Source organism: Ascaphus truei, chromosome 12 (assembly GCF_040206685.1).
Source record: "Ascaphus truei isolate aAscTru1 chromosome 12, aAscTru1.hap1, whole genome shotgun sequence".
In the NCBI taxonomy this organism is placed as follows: Eukaryota; Metazoa; Chordata; class Amphibia; order Anura; family Ascaphidae; genus Ascaphus; species Ascaphus truei.
Window position 1 is genome coordinate 7,694,308 of NC_134494.1, and position 17,708 is coordinate 7,712,015.

Here is a 17,708-nt window from a genome sequence, read left to right on the forward strand (position 1 = left end):
CTTCTTGTGTTGGATAGTGAGCTCGAATTCTTGAAGAGCCAAGCTCCACCTTAATAGCTTGTCATTCACCCCTGATGCCCTCTGCAGCCAACTCAGGGGGTTGTGGTCAGTAATGTCCGTGAAAGCCCGCCCATACACATAAGGTTGAAGCTTTCTGTGTGCCCACACAATGGCCAAGCACTCTTTTTTGATGGTGGCATATGCCACCTCCCTGAGGAGCAGTTTACTGCTGAGGTACACCATGGGGTGTTCTCTGCAGTCTTCCCCCACCTGGCTCAACACAGCCCCAATGCTAAAGTCCGAGGCATCAGTTTGTATGAGAAAGTGTTTGGTGTAGTCCAGGGAAGCCAGTATGTGGGCCCTAGCAAGGGCAGTTTTCAGTGCCTTAAATGCAGTTTCACAGACAGGAGACCAGGTAATAAGCACAGACCGTTGCTTTCTGGTCAGATCAGTCAGGGATTTGGCCACGGCGCTGTACTGTGGGACAAACTTCTTATTGTACCCTGCGGTGCCCAAAAATGCCATGACCTGTTCCTTGGTTTTTAGAACAGGCCACTGGACTATGGCTTCTACCTTGGCTGGCTCTGGTTTGAGGTGCCCTCCACCCACCCTGTGCCCTAGGTACAGAACCTCTGCCATCCCTACCATACACTTTGTAGGTTTCAAGGTAAGCCCAGCCTCCCTAATCCTAGCCAACACTGCAGCTACATGTCCTAAATGGGATTCCCAGGAGTTACTAAAGACAGCAATGTCATCTAGATAAGCCCTTGCAAAACTCTTCATCCCTTCCAGTAAGCGGTTGACCAGGCGTTGGAAGGTAGCCGGGGCATTTTTCATTCCAAATGGCATCACCAAGAATTCATAGAGGCCACTTGGGGTGATAAATGCTGACTTCTCCCTAGCCTCCAGGGTCAGTGGGATTTGCCAATAGCCTTTGCTGAAATCCATGGTGGTCAAATACCTTGCCCCCGCAAGTTCATCTAATAACTCATCCATGCGGGGCATGGGATAGGCATCTGAGACCGTCCCGGCGTTGAGCAAGCGGTAGTCCACACAAAACCGGGTGGTCTTGTCCTTCTTAGGAACTAGAACTACCGGACTGGCCCAAGGGCTCTGGGACGGTGTAATTACCCCTAGGGTCAACATCTCCTCTATCTCCCTCTCTATACTCGTCTTGACCTCTGCTGACACTCTATAAGCGTGCTTATGCAGAGGTCGCAGGTCCCCTGTGTCCACTGGGAGTTCTGTGAGGTGTGTTTTCCCTGGCATGTCAGTGAAGAAAGCCCTATATTTAGCTAGCATGTCCCTGGCTTCTCTCTTCTGCCTAGCACTTAACTGCCCCCCTATCTCCACCTGTTCCACCGTGTTTCCCTGCCTAGCCTCCCCTAGAAGATCAGGCAGAGCATTGCTCGCCGGATCCTCCAGCAGTGGGCTACAAATCGCCATCACTGCTCCCATACTCTGTGCTCTGTATTCCTTTAACATATTAATGTGGTATGTCTTATGCCTCTCTGGCATAGTTGTACTCATAGTTGTACAACATAGTTGTACTCATTCATCTTTCGGATAACCGAGTACGGTCCCGACCAGGCAGCCATCAGTTTGTTCTCCCGAGTGGGTTTGATAACAAGCACCTGCTGTCCTGGGATGAATTCCCTGCTACAGGCATTCCGGTCATACCATTGCTTCTGCTTGGTCTAAGCAGCCCTGAGGTGGTACTGGGCCACCCCCATGAGCATCTCTAACCGGTCTCGGAGATCTACTACATATTCGATCACTGAAGCGTCAGTATCAGTAGCCTCTCCATCCCTCCCGGAATAGGTCCAGAGGTCCACGTTCCCTGCGGCCATATAGTAGCTCGAAGGGGGAGAAGCCTGTAGATTCCTGCGGTACCTCTCGGTAGGCAAACAGCAAATGCTGTAAATGAATCTCCCAGTCTTTCCCCTCCGTCCCTATAAAGGTCCGAAGCATCTGCTTCAGGGTACCGTTAAACCTATCACATAATCCATTTGTCTGGGGATGGTAAGAGGTAGTGCGCCGGTGCTGTACACCGCATGCATCCCAGAGACACTGTAACAGTTCACTCATGAACTGCGACCCCTGATCGGTTAGGATCTCACTAGGGAAACCTACCCTTGCAAAGATGTTCAGTAACGCTGCCGCTACTGTCCTGGCATCTATGGTGCCAAGCGCTACCGCCTCAGGGTACCGGGTGGCAAAATCTACCACTGTGAGGATGTAGCGCTTCCCTGACCTACTAGGAATCATAAGGGGTCCTACAAGGTCCATCGCTACCTTCTGGAAAGGTTCCCCTATTACCGGTAGTGGGTTCAGGGGTGCCTTCACACGGTCGCCCACATTACCTACCCGCTGGCAGGCGTCACAGGAGCGGCAGAAAGTGCCCACATCCTGGGACGCCCCCCGGCCAGTAGTAACGCTGCAATAGCTGGGCTCACGTTCTGTTGACCCTTTTATGTCCCGCTAGAGGAATAGAGTGAGCTACCCGTAACAAAGGGGTGCAACCCCTTTAATACCAGGCCAATCCCCCTCTCCCTCTACACTGATTCTCAAATATTTTTAGGAATCTGTCAATTTTATCCGTGCCATCGACAAATTTGCTGAAACTCTAGTGTGACACCTTAGATAGGGGAGGCTCGTCAGGATTCCGCCAAGGTCTTGTGGGCTGCACACTTTGAAAAACTGCAAGTATCTGTAGCCTTTGCTCGAAGGTGACCCACTCTACCCAGGTGGCGAGGAGAGCGGTAAGCCCTGTCGCAGGGAGACTGGTAGCCACCAGGGCTACTACGGCTGCACTCCCTGGATCATGCTCACCATCCGCTTCCTTTTCCTCTCTGCCTTCCTCTTCCGACTCCTCCAGGGGTGGACAATCTTCCTCTTCCCTGGCCGAAGTTGATGCCCCTGTATCCACAGGTGAGGCTATGCACGCCTCAGGTGAAGCTATACTCGTTTCATGTCTCTCAAGGTCCTTCTCCAGCAAAGTCTTTGCCTGACCAGCGGTTGGTAGTCAATATCCCTCACACCAGGTTATAATTCGTGGACGGTCCCGGGTCTGATAGCGACCTGACCTTTTGTCCATCTTCGCCTGGTGGCACTAAACTAAGTGACAGAGAGAACCTGTGTTTTTTCTGCTTTGTGTAACATGTTTAAGTCACAACTTATTTTGAGGATTTTAAAACATAAAGCTCAATGATCCCACTCTGCCACCAGTAAATAAGCCTGTCACGGGAGATCAGGCAATTTACACCTTTTTACCAGGATCATTCATTGAGCAAAACAAGATAGTGAAATAAATTGTAAATTTATTTGCATAAATTCACATACACAGTGGAACACAAAATACAGACGAAAAGACACACCTCCTGGGAGTCTGGGGTCAAAAACTAGACTCTCTTAGGTTCAGGGAACCCTAAATAAGAGTATTCCCCTGACGGAGACATAGCCCGGAATCTCCTGGTACCCAAATCGGCGTGAAGTTCCACACACCACCGCTCCCTTCTCTCCGGAGGACTTGGTTTTTCTTGACTGGGACTTAGTACCAAACTTCCTAGAACTAAAGTCGGCTTGAAATCCCAACTGTGACCGCTATGTTCTTTCTGAGAACTTGGTTGCAAAAAGCTGGACTTAGAATATTTTCGGGCAGGCTTTTCAGGTTGAAAACTGAAGCCGGTGCTCTGCTATTCACGCAAGAGCACTTTTGAAAATCACGTCCACGCCCTTTCTTACTGGAGACACGAATCTGATTGGTGCATCGCTCCTTATAGTATTTGGAGCTCCATTCACAAAATACTACAGCCAATCAGAGCACGGGAACTTTCTCAAGCAGCCAATCAGAGACAAGCTGGTAGAAAAAGCCGGGTTAGCAGGAAATCTGAATGAACCAAGGGACATGTGCATGTTGGCACCTCCGTCCCTGGTTCCCTCAATGCCACCTGTGGTGACAGGCTCCTCCAAGTCTGGCAGGACAATTGGCAGCCCTGGACGACTGCCATTGATTACCAGACTTGGGTACTGTCACTATGGACACCAACTTTTACCAACACATTTATATTAATGGGTACTCGATTGAACAGAACAAGTTGCAAAATAAAATTTCCTTTATAGACAAACACACAACATCTGCAGAATACAATTAAAACAACACTTACTGTAATAAGGGAACAAAATAAATTTTCCTTTGCTTGTAAGCGCAAGAAATGCAGTCTAAATTTAAAGGTCCTGTGGCCAGATCGCAAGTAGCCAATCTAATATCCCAGCCACCTCAAGGAATTTTGTTCAAATTCGTTAGAATTCGTTCCAGAGTCACCAGGGCTAACGAATTCCGAAGTTTGGGGCAAATCCTTGGTTGCGCTGTTATTAACCCCTTCTCTCCGGGACCGGTTGCCGCTGTGCTGGAACAAAGTCTTGCGTCTTTACATCATGAATCAAAATTTAGGAATCACACTGGGGATACTTCGGGAGCTACGGTTATAGACTGGCCAAAGCTATCTTTAACATGTGGATCCAATCTCCTTGTGGGAACAATTTAACCCACCAATAGCCGGGTTGCCCACAGTTCATAAGACCGGCCAAAAAAGCTGTCCGGTGGGCAGAGCGCATGGGTCCGGTTGACACCCATGCCACTTAGCATACCTGGGATACTCCCATACCTTGGTGCCGCTGAGTCTGATTTTTGACCCAGAGGTGTCAATAGCCTGGCATCTGTTTTACCTCAGAATGCTGGGCGTGTATATATTATGGGTTTCTGGGTCTTTTCATCCCTGACCCTCCTTTGAAGCTCAGCCATGAAAATACCCCCAGCTCATTCACCCATATAACAGTTGGATGTCCGAGGAATTCCTCCTCGGACTTACAGAATAAATCCTGCCTTATATTTAAAATCTGCAGTTTCTACACACTTTATTAAAACTTCATGTTGTGTTTGTGTTATAACTGTAATTTTATATGTATATGCATGTGGTGTTTTACTGTACTTGCACCTCAAAAAGCAGGTTTCTTGGTGCTTTCGTTCTAGAGTTAGCATTTCTAATTGAAATGCCGGCGCTATCTCATACACAGCCCTTTAAGCTTTTGCCACGCTTTTCCAATCAGGGCTAGTGTTGGGCTCTCCTACGCCATCATGTGTTGGTTAGAAGGTATAGCAAGCAATGCATTTTGACTTTTAACATAGCAAGCAGGGAATGGCTTGCAAATGGGGAATAAAAACGTCTGGGACAAGGCAAACACAGTAATGCATAGCAAATCGGTTTAACCCCTTCCTTCCCACTGTGGGTCAGGATTAATCAGCCGGGTATAACCTTTATTTTAGGCCTGATTAATCCTCCCCTCGTCACAGGTACTCAGCCTTTTTCTGTTGCACATTTGCTTTTCACACCTCTGGCATCCTCTTGCTGCTTTTAACTCTGATGTCCACTAGAACTTACTGGCACAAACTTGGTAGCCCTGGCAGTCTATGGGACACCGGTTCCGAAAGCCCCACTACCTTACAGTACACAACAGTACATTGCAATGTATTAATAAAATATACTTTAATAGATCCCTAAGTCACTGGGTATGGGGAACAGAATAGAAAGGTATACTTTTATTTCTATCAGCCTTTATTTCCCACACGCTATCTTTTGGACATAGATGGGACTCTGAGAGCCCCCCCACAACCTTATCTACGGTTGGGGATACCCATGAAGACAATACTGGTTCTGGGCTAACTGGGGTACTCCTATGTTACCTAGGGATCCCCTCAGCTACAGGGACACTTTTCATCTCTGTGCCTCATTTACCTTTATGGGCTATGCTAAAGCAGGGAACCCTAGCAGTGAGATGCGCAAGCGTTTTCAAGGGGCGATATTGCCGGGACAATGTGCCTACATGTATCCAGGAGTTAGGCATGATTCCCGGGTACATTTTTAGGGGAACCAACAACTCCCCAACTACCTAGGCACATTCTTACAACAATTCCTCCGCAAAATCCACCTTGAAACTCGTTGTCACGGTAGACCAAGCTTATTGAGACTTTTAATTACCGGGATCATTGATTGAGCAAGCAGAGAGATAAAAATAAATTGCGTTTATTCACATAACGAACGTACACAACTATGTTACACAAAAATACAGTAAAAAGACACACTTTGGAAACTGGGATAACAAAACGAATCTTCCCTAATTGCAAACACACAGCAAAATATTCCAGGCTACTTCCCCTTCCTGTAGCCTCTTGTTGTTGAATTCTGATCACTTATCCTCTGAGAAATTTAGACGATTTACTCAGAGCTGGAACTTCTCAAATGGGACTGAATCTCAGGTGAATCACACAAGATGGAACTGATGAAACTCTTATACTGTATGAAACTCTTAGAACTAACTTTCCTCACTCACTGCACCGATTTTTAAAAACTTCCCCCACCTGTCACCTGGCTTCAGAGTAGTGAAAGAACATGTGCCCGAACCACCATTTTGCCCACTCACTATTCAAAACCCCCTAAGTCTGGCCTTGGCCACATCGCTTCTTTGATCTGAGGATACGGGCCTCAATTAGCATGGAAGGACTAACAACTATTCACACCTCTAGTTCCTTGCGTTTTAAATGGACTCTTTGAAGCTGCGAATATTGAGTGCTTATTTAGCCTTTTCCTGCTGACAAACAGATCGCACCTCTGGGCCAAATGTCCCTTTGAACGATTAGCCCTCAGCCCCCCACTGGGTCTTTGCAGACTAAAGATCCTGTCTAATTTAATGCATAAAGGTTAACCATATCTTAAAACACTGCTGCTTAACAAATATACTGGTTTCCATAACATATACTTTTCCACAATTCTGTATTAACATGTACTAAGTCTGTTGGGGTGAGAGAGAGTGAAAATCTTAACTGTTGCTACACTTATTAGCCCATCCCTGCTATACTTTAAAACCTAACGTACACTCTTTTATTCTAACATGAATTAAACATTTTCCTTGCCCCCCAATAAACTCTCCGCTTTGTCCTGAGCGAGGCTACCATAATTCATACCTTTAACACATGATATGATTTCCCCCCTGAACCCCTATCCTGGATTCAGAGTGTGGGGATTCATTAACCTCTTGTGTCCCCATGTTAATAAAACAAACTTCCTCTATATTAGGAAACTCTGTGCCCCATTTTTACCTTTTCCTGCTCTGTGCTGAAGCAGGACATCCTAGTGGTGAGTCGCAAGAATGGTTTCACGGTGGGGGTCTGCCTTGGGCACTGGGCTTCCATGTATCTGAGAATCTCACTTGATTCCCAGATATATTTCTGGGGTAACTCATAACTTGAGAACCCCGATACCTAGCCACAATCTGTAACAACTTTCTCCGGCAAACCCAGCCTGAAACTTACCTCCTTAAAATCTCTCGGTCCCAGCACCTCTGGAAAAGGTAAAAACACAAAAATGTCAATTGTCTCATATTTTGCACACAGTCACAGTAATGGATACACAATGGCCGGGCCCCAGACCTGACACTCTAGGACCCCAAAACACGGATTAGGGGTAACCAAGCGGGCTTGACCTTTACTATAAGCCTGGTTAACTCCGTTACCGCCACACTCGTGCCCTAGCAGTCCCTGCTCGCTAACATGCCCTGAATGATAAAAACACAAAAAATATCTTTTATTACAAGTCATGCATTGAAAGATACAATGATACATGGTCCAAGAGCTAACTTTCTTGAAACCTTATATATGTACGGATCAGGGGTAACCATGAATGGGCTTGACCTTTATTGAGAGCCTGGTTACCCCCTTAACATCACACTGATGCCCAAGAAATCTCACAGTTCTGGGGCCAAGGGAACATGAAAATAGAAAAAGCAGGGGTCACATTATTTTCCACATGTATTATCCCTGGCTTAGGCTAAGGCCCCGGTCTCTCCGCTGTAACGCGCTCCCGCGCTTTTGGCGGCGCGTTCAGCCGATTCCCCGGTCTGCAGCTCACTGCAGGAGGAGAGACCGGGGGGGGGGGCGTGGCGGAGGAGTGACGGGGGCGCGGCCATGACGTCACCCGGCAGGTTCGTCCTCATTGGCTGAACCGCCGGGGGGCGTGCATAATCGCTCGACGCGAGTCCTGCTCTCAATTCTATTGAGAGCAGGAATAGCTCTCGCGCGAGCGCTGCGGCCCCCCCTCGCAGCGGGCCCGGCGCCATTGCGGGGAGGGCTCTCGTGCGCGCAGCGTCCGCCACAGCGTACGCTGTATTAGGCAGCGAGGGCAAGGCCTTATGGTGCTTATGTAACTACCAGGGACCCACGGGTTCAGGGGTAACCAGAGGGCTTAACCTTTATTATTAACCTCCTCCCGTCACACACACAAGAATATTCCAGTGCTTGTTTAGAATCTTCTGAATGGACTTATACTGTATGATTGATTAAATGTAGTAATAAACTTTGGAGCCCCAAATCTTTTACTCCCTTGACTGGTTATAATCAGAATTTTGCTTCCTAACTCTTTTGGCCCTGGAATCGTCCAATAAGGCAGATCGGTCCATATCTTGGCCCTTACTCAGGGAGTCCAGGACCAATTGTCCATCATAACCCTTATCTGTAAACTTCTTACTCAAAGCTTTAGATTGTGAAAGAAAGTCCCTCTCACAAGAACAATTTCTCCTGATGCCGTGAAATTGGCCGAGAGGGACATTATTTAACCATTTTCTATGAAGATGCTCTTTATGGTTTTTGCCCGCTAGATTTTGAATCTCCTCTAATCAAGGACTTTCCTTTCATTCAGGACTTTGCTAGATTCAGTCCTCAGTGGACCTTCTCTACTATCCCTCATGAGAGGAGTTATTTCAAACTCCTTTTAAATTCCTTCCCTTATGAGTGCACTTGTTTCCCTCCCCCTTCTTTTTATTACGCTATGGGGGCGTGTATATTTTTTCTTACACACACACACACACACACACATTTCTATCCCTCTGGGACAGAGGAGAAAAGTGCTTTATACATATGAGTGAGCACTAAATTAGATGTATAGCTCAAAACTAAGTATGCTGTTACAGTAGTCCTACCCATTAGCTGGTTTATCTCACACTGCTAGATCTGCTGCCAAGAAAAGCAGTGGTTGTGGATTCTAGTCCTTTTGGGTCTGACACTATTCCAGTCATTATGGTGCTTTAGGCTCATAAATTTTATATAGTTTGCATGGAAATCATTTTAGGAATTGTGGGGTGGGACTTATTTAAACATACTTTACACATCTATTAGCAGTTTTCAATCCAGGTGCATATATTATTACTGGGTCCAATTTTCTTTATTTTGCTCACCAACCTCTTGTGTGAAACTGTATCAAAAGCCTTTGCAAAATCTAAGTAGACCACATCAACTGCATTACCCTGGTCTAAATTCCTACTTACAGCAGTAGAAGAACAGAGTTCATCAATAGTGCTCTAAATGACTATGGATAATGAAAATAACAATGTCAATACAGATATTCTTGATAGAAGATGTCTTGATGCAGGCTATTAATATACAGGTGAGTATTGGGTATGTAGGTGAGCGCTGTGTAGAGGACATATATATTGAAGTCCTAGAGGTGTTGTGAATGAAGAGTGTTAAGCTCCATCACATCACTCCTAATGAGGACAATGTCACACACGCTTGAACCACCCTAGTGTATACCTCCAAAATAGAATAAAGGATAAACTCACATGAAAAAAGCCTGGTTTCTTCTTGTTGGTGGCGTGCATCCGGAAAAGTGGTAGATAGGTGGGTATTCTGCTGGAGGCAGTGTGTCAGAGCACAGCCATAAATGATCAGGAAAGCAGCTTGTGGTTAAAAGATATTCTTTATTCGGACATCATGGTGCAGTCAGGAAAATGGAGGGAGCTCTTACGCGTTTCACGCCTCGTTGGCGCTTCGTCAGAGAGTGAAAAAGTAATGCTGGGACCCCCTTGATATAGTGCCTCTCATTGCGTTTCAAATTGCTCACAGCCGCGGCTCGATTGGCCGGAAGTGACGACACCGGAAGTCAGGAACCGGATGTGACGCGACGGGCTCCATGCATGGATGGTTTGTTTACAAGCTATGCTTGTAGTCATGGAGATCGCAGCATCATCACTCCGTAGCAATGGGGAAATCTTAATTACAAACGTCCCGTTTGTAATTAAGATTTCCCCATTGCTACGGAGTGATGACGCTGCGATCTCCATGACTACAAGCATAGCTTGTAAACAAACCATCCATGCATGGAGCCCGTCGCGTCACATCCGGTTCCTGACTTCCGGTGTCGTCACTTCCGGCCAATCGAGCCGCGGCTGTGAGCAATTTGAAACGCAATGAGAGGCACTATATCAAGGGGGTCCCAGCATTACTTTTTCACTCTCTGACGAAGCGCCAACGAGGCGTGAAACGCGTAAGAGCTCCCTCCATTTTCCTGACTGCACCATGATGTCCGAATAAAGAATATCTTTTAACCACAAGCTGCTTTCCTGATCATTTATGGCTGTGCTCTGACACACTGCCTCCAGCAGAATACCCACCTAAATTCCTACTTACCTCCTCAAAGAAACAAATAAGGTTAGTTTGGCAAGATCTATCCTTCATAAATCCATGCTGACTATTACTAATAATTTTGTTTTCCATTAGGTATTCCTGAATATTATCCCGTATTAAACCTTCAAGTAGTTTCCCTACTATTGAAGTCAGGCTTAAAGGTCTGTAATTTCCCGGTTGTGATCTAGCTCCCTTTTTAAATATAGGCACCACATCTGCTTTACGCCAATCTTGTGGTACTGAGCCTGTGGAAATGGAGTCCTTGAATATTAAATATAATGGTTTTGCTATTACTGAGCTTAACTCCTTGAGAACTCTTGGATGTATGCCATCGGGGCCAGGTGCCTTATTTACTTTAATTTTTTCAAGTCGCTTATGAACTTCTTCCTCAGTTAACCAATTGTTCATTAATATGGAGGTTGTGGCTTCCTCCTGCGACACTACTATTGAACTTGATTCTTCCCTGGTAAACACAGAGGCAAAGAATTTGTTTAATACCTCAGCTTTTTCCTTATCTCCAATAATCTGCCTACCCATCTCACACTGAAAGGGTCCTATATTTTCTTTTCTCATTTTTTTGTTATTAAGGTACTTAAAGAACTTTTTGGGGTTGACCTTACTTTCTATTGCAATCCTTTTTTCATTATCCATTTTTGCTAATTTGATTGCCCTTTTGCAATTTTTGTTACATTCCTTATAATTCTGATACGATGTCTCCGTCCCTTCTGACTTAAAGAATCTAAACGCCTTCCTCTTCTTGTCCATTTCCTCCCCTACCTGTTTATTTAGCCACATTGGTTTTGACTTATTTCTTTTATACTTATTACCCAAGGGTATACAATGATAAGTGTGCTTTTCTAACAATGTTTTAAAGACCGCCCATTTATCTTCTACATTTTTCCCCGCAAAAACATCATCCCATTGTATTACTACTAGATTAAACCTCAGTTTATTAAAAATCTGCCTTTCTGAAGTTTAAAGTCTTTGTTGAACCCAAGTTATCTGTTTTTTGATAATTTATTTCAAATGAGACCATGTTATGATCACTGTCACCCAAATATTCCAGGACTTGAATATTTGTTATTACTTCTACATTGTTTGATATGACCAAATCCAGAACTGCCCCTCTCCTGGTTGGTTCCTCAATAATTTGGGTCATATAATTGTCTTTAAGCAACCCCAAAAACCTGTTTCCTTTTGTTGTAACGCTAATCTCATTGCCCCAGTCTGTCTGGATAATTAAAATCACCCATTATGCAAACATGACCTAGTTTTGATGCTTTCTCCATTTGCAAAAGTATTTTAGCTTCCTCAATCTCACAGATATTTGGTGGTTTATAGCATATTCCCACAAACATTTTCTTTATACTTTTACCTCCAGTGCTAATTTCTATCCACAAAGTCTCTACATTTTTATCATTCCCTTCATAGACATCATCCCTTATAATAGGTTTTAGATCCGGTTCAACATATAAACATACTCCACCTCCCCTTCTATTTGTTCGATTCTTCCGAAAAAGAGAATAACCCTCTAAATTAACTGTCTAGTCATGAGTTTCATCCCACCATGTTTCAGTAATGCCTATGATATCATACTGCTCCCTTGCAGCTATTAATTCAAGCTCCCCCATTTTATCTGTCAGGCTTCTTGCATTAGCAAGCATGCATTTAACTTTTTTTTAGCCTGTACTATAATCTTATCTGCTCCTTCCTTTCTGCTCCCACTTGGTTTAGTCTTTAGAAGTTTTCTAGTATTATCTGTATTTACTATGGGTGTCTCACTGCTTGTCAAACTTGCACTTGCCCCCATTCTACCTCCATACCACCTTGTATCCTCATCTATTCCATTTAGTTCATTATCTGTTTCATTCCCCTCCCCCCTCCATCCTAGTTTAAAATCTCCTCCAACCTTTTTAGCATTCTCCCCCCTAGCACAGAAGATCCCTCTACATTGAGGTGCAATCCGTCCCTAGAATATAGATGGCACCTTTCAGAAAAGGAGTCCCAGTGCTCTAAAAACCCAAACCCCTCCTTCCTGCACCACTTTCTTAACCATGCATTAACCTCCCTGATCTCTGACTGTCTCCCTGCGGTAGCGCAATGCACTGGTAGTATTTCAGAAAATACTACCTTGGAGGTCCTTGCCTTAAGCTTTTGGCCTAGATCCCTGTAATCATTTTTTAGGACCCTCCAGCTTTCTCTAACTTTGTCATTGGTGCCAATGTGTACCAAGACCGTCGGGTCAATCCCAGCCCCCCCCCCCCCCAACAATCTGTCTACCCGATCAGCAATGTGCCGAACCCGAGCTGCCAAGAAAAGCAGTGGTTGTGGATTCTAGTCCTTTTGGGTCTGACACCATTCCAGTCATTATGGTGCTTTAGGCTCATCAATTTTATATAGTTTGCATGGAAATCATTTTAGGAATTGTGGGGTGGGACTTATTTAAACATACTTTACACATCTATTAGCATGTCTACCAAGCAACCTTAGGTGTGCTCCATTTGCAGCACAGGCATTTCTCCCGAATTTAATTGGAGAAAGATTTGAGGAGATATATACAACTGGTGACACTACTAAAATGGAAGTCGCCCCTTCTCCTCCTCCTCCTCCTCCATCTCCTCCTTGCTTTCCATAGCTTCTAGAATTAAATGTAAAACCCTAGTTGTGACAGGAGACCAGAACTTAACACCCGGATCAAGGCACCAGACAGGACAAAGCATTTAAATAAAGAGTATTTATTCCAGTCGGATTCAGCAAGCACTGCACAAAATCACAAACAGATCTTTTACTCACAAAATCAGGGAATACAGGGGGGAATCCTAGCTACCTAGGTGCCAGGCGCCAATTTCAATGTTTACCCGGGTTTTGCTTCCACTGCTGTGGGGATTGAGACTGCCCAGACCTCTCTGGTGCAATTCGCGAGAGAGCACTTTCAAATCTCCCGGTTGGTTAGGCTCCCAGTCTCGTTTTCAGGTGTCTCCGGTACAACCTTGGAGCACACTGCTTAGTTCACCTCCACGTCAGGATCAGGAAATAGTAAGCTCTTTACATAGATCTCGGTCTCCACCGGAAGCTATGGAGGAGGACTGCCAACTAATGAGAGCATGGATGCCACAGAGACCTAAGTCAGTTGGGGCGTAGACTCAGACCTCAGGTTTCAGTTTCAGCCAGATACCTCTTGTTTGAACATTGTCCCTCATTCCCTCTAGATTGTAAGCTCTCATGAGCAGGGCCCTCATTACTTCTTTGTATTTGTTTGTGCATGTTTGTCCTATCTTGTATGTATCTGATTATGTAATATACATACAGTTAGGTCCGGAAATAATTGGACACTAACACAATTTTCATCATTTTGGCTCTGTACGCCACCACAATGGATTTGAAATGAAACAATCGAGATGCAATAGAAGTGCAGACTTTCAGCTTTAATTCAAGGGGTTGAACAAAAATATTGTATGAAACGTTTAGGAATTGCAACCATTTTCATACACAGTCCCCTTATTTCAGGGGCTCAAATGTATTTTGACAAATTAACACAATCATAAATAAAATGTTCATTTTTAATACTTTGTCAAGAATCCTTTGCAGGCAATGACTGCTTGAAGTCTGGAACGCATGGACATCACCAAACGCTGGGTTTCCTCCTTTGTGATGCTTTGCCAGGCCTTTACTGCAGCTGTCTTCAGTTGTTGTTTGTTCGTGGGTCTTTCTGCCTTAAGTTTTGTCTTCAGCAAGTGAATTGCATGCTCGATCGGGTTGAGATCAGGTAATTGACTCGGCCATTACAGAATATTCCACTTCTTTGCCTTAAACTCCTGGGTTGCTTTCGCAGTATGTTTTGGGTCATTGTCCATCTGTAAAGTGAAGCGCCATCCAATCAACTTTGCTGAATTTTGCTGAATTTGAGCAGACAATATATCCCTATACACTTCAGAATTCAACCAGCTGCTTTTGTCTTCTGTCACATCATCAATATACACTAGTGACCCAGTGCCATTGTAAGCTATGCATGCCCATGCCATCACACTGCCTCCACCGTGTTTTACAGATGATGTGGTATGCTTCGGATCATGAGCCGTTCCAAGCCTTTTCCATACTTTTTTCTTCCCATCATTCTGGTACAGGTTGATCTTAGTTTCATCTGTCCAAAGAATGCTGTTCCAGAACTGGGCTGGCTTTTTAAAATATTGTTTGGCAAAGTCTAATCTGACCTTTCTATTCTTGAGGCTTATGAATGGTTTGCACGTTGTGGTGAACCCTCTGTATTTGCTCTCGTGAAGTCTTCTCTTTATGGTAGACTTGGATAATGATATGCCTACCTCCTGGAGAGAGTTCTTCACCTGGCTGGATGTTGTGAAGGGGTTTTTCTTTACCATGGAAAGGATCCTACGATCATCCACCACTGTTGTGTCCAATTATTTCCCCACCTAACTGTAACACCATGTACCCCAATGTACCGCGCTGCAGAATATGTTGGCACTTTACTTATAAATTATGATATTACCCGGTACCTGGCATACCTGGTCATATTTTCAGTACCTGGAAATTAGCCAGACCCCGCGCCATGGGGCTGGAACCCAGTTCTGGGTAATTTCCGTTCTGCTCTGCTCCCTCGGTCCTCCTCTTGGAGAACGACAGGAGTAGAGCAGCAGAAGACTTACCTGCAGCCGACGACTGAGTGTGAGGTGGACTGCGACGGAGGGTGAGGAAGACCACAGTGACATCCTGGTGGCAGTGGGAGCAGCAGACAACATCCGTCAGGCGATGGCAGCAGAGGCCGTCACTCTTCAGCTGGTGGGAGCAGCTGAAGACATCATTCACAGCATGTGCCGGTGGGAACAGAGGAATATGTGACCAGAGCAGGAGCGTTACTATAGGACAATTGGTGAGGAGCAGCACAGGGAAGTCGAAGCGCTCCTCCCCGGCTGTCCAATAGTAACGCTCATGCTCCGGTCACTTGCTAGCACCGGCTGCGAAGGATGTCTTCAGCTGCGGGAGCAGTATCATCCTCTGCTGCCATCACCTGATATCTTCCGCTGCTCCCACTGCCACCAGGATTTTGCAAGGTCTTCCCTACCCTCCGACGCAGTCCCCACACCCTCCGCCGCTGTCTGCAGGTAAGTCACAACTACTAGGCCGGATATTTTTTTTTTTACGGTTACCCGGTCATTTTTGGGACTCGATGCAACACTAGAGGAAATATTTATTTCCACTTATGAGACATAAATGTAAAATGATTCGTTTGGGTGTTTCTTTGCCTTCCTCTGGGTGATTGTAAATGTAACTCTAATATAACAATGTAACTTTAATTATATGATTCAGTATCTGGCACAAGTAGAATTTTATAAGGGTCAAACTCAGTGAATATTTGTCTTTCTCATCCAAATATTCTTTGTTGCATTGCAATGTTACATTAATACATTTTCTCACCACAGATTATCTGCAGCACATGACTGATCTGTGAACAAGAAGCAATATAAGAAATGTCCCAAACATCATAAATTACAGAGGTGTTAATGAAAATATGTTTTAAGGACTTCAACATTGCATAAGTCTGTATGAGAACTGGAAGAAGATTACAAGAAACTCGGCAGAGCATTCCCATACATCAACATTTTACTAAATTTACAGACACCACAATACCAGACAAGACAAAGAGAGGGTTTAAAGAGCAGAGATATGAAAACCTACAGTGGGAAATATGGTAATGGTATACAGCCAATAATCCATACAGGGAAGAAATCCTATAACTGCTCTGAATGTGGGAAAAACTTCAATCAGAAATCGCATCTTGTTACACACACAAGAATCCACACTGGGATTAGACCCTATAACTGCTCTGAATGTGAGAAAAGCTTCAATGCTAAATCAAGTCTTGTTGTACACCAAAGAATCCACACAGGGATTAGACCCTATAACTGCTCTGAATGTGAGAAAAGCTTCAATGAGAAAGGAGATCTTGTTAAACACCAAAGAATCCACACAGGGATTAGACCCTATAACTGCTCTGAATGTGGGAAAATGTTTAATGAGAAATCAGCTCTTGTTAGGCACCAAAGGATCCACACACAAATCCACACACAAATCCACACCAGGGTGAGACCCTATAACTGCTCTGAATGTGAGAAAAGCTTCAGGGACAAAGCAGATCTTGTTAAGCACCAAAGATTCCACACAGGGTTGAGACCCTATAACTGCTCTGAATGTGAGAAAAGCTTCATTCAGAAATCAGATCTTGTTAGACACCAAAGAATCCACACAGGGGTGAAACCCTATAACTGCTCTGAATGTGGGAAAGGCTTCAATGAGAAAACAGATCTTGTTAGACACCAAAGAATCCACACAGGGGTGAGACCCTATATCTGCTCTGAATGTGAGAAAAGCTTCATTTCCAAATCTAATCTTGTTAAACATCAAAGAATCCACACAGGGGAGACACCTTATAAGTGCTCTGAATGTGAGAAAAGCTTCAGGAATAAATCTAGTCTTGTTAGACACCACAGAATCCACACCGGGGTGAACCCTATAACTGCTCTGAATATGAGAAAAGCTTTAGTCAAAAACAAATCTTTTTAAACACAAGATAAATAACTTAGTGACATCTCTCTCTAACGGTTAATGGTAAAATATACATAATACCACTAAAAAAAAAAAACACAAAATAAATAGAAAAAAAATATTTTAGGGAAATGACAATTGCCAAAAGCTCGCACTGATATGCAGTTTTTTTGCAGCAACACTGACTGCATAGATTTCAAACTGGTATATAGAGGCATGCGTTGTACTTTAATGGGGTTATTTACTGTGATATTGCCAATCAAGAGAACAAGGTGTGTGTGTGTGTGTGTGTGTGTGTATGTATGTTTTTTATATATATATATATATATATATATATATATATATATATATATATATATATATATATATACATAGAAAAAAAGATCTGCATCACTCTCTGGTAGATTTCAAATTAAAAAAAGGTATATTTAATCAATCAAGCATCAGGGGTGAAGTACAGGAAAAGTGGAACAAAAGTTTCGGACCTCCTGGTCCTTTATCAAGCCCCTACATCAGTGTGCATCACACTGGGTCTATATATAGTGCATCAAACATTTCAATTCGGCGCCAAAACACTGCTGACCCTCCTACGATGGCTCCAGAGGGAGAATAAGTATCCTCTCTGTCTAAAAATGCA

General features: G+C 44.3%; 1 protein-coding gene across 5 annotated transcripts in view; it reads left to right on the top strand.

Moving 5' to 3' along the window:
- LOC142464326 (uncharacterized) overlaps positions 1–17,197 on the top strand; it is a 51,286-nt gene extending 34,089 nt beyond the window's left edge. For 4 of the 5 annotated variants that reach the window (XM_075567824.1, XM_075567820.1, XM_075567819.1 and 1 more), the window contains one exon: positions 15,949–17,197. In XM_075567824.1, the coding sequence (XP_075423939.1) occupies positions 16,193–17,089 (897 nt within the window). In that variant the 5' untranslated portion in view covers positions 15,949–16,192 and the 3' untranslated portion in view covers positions 17,090–17,197. Of the gene's footprint in view, positions 1–14,089; positions 14,280–15,948 lie in introns of all 5 variants that reach the window. The other variant, XM_075567821.1, reaches the window with a different exon arrangement.
- Positions 17,198–17,708: the final 511 nt, after the last annotated feature.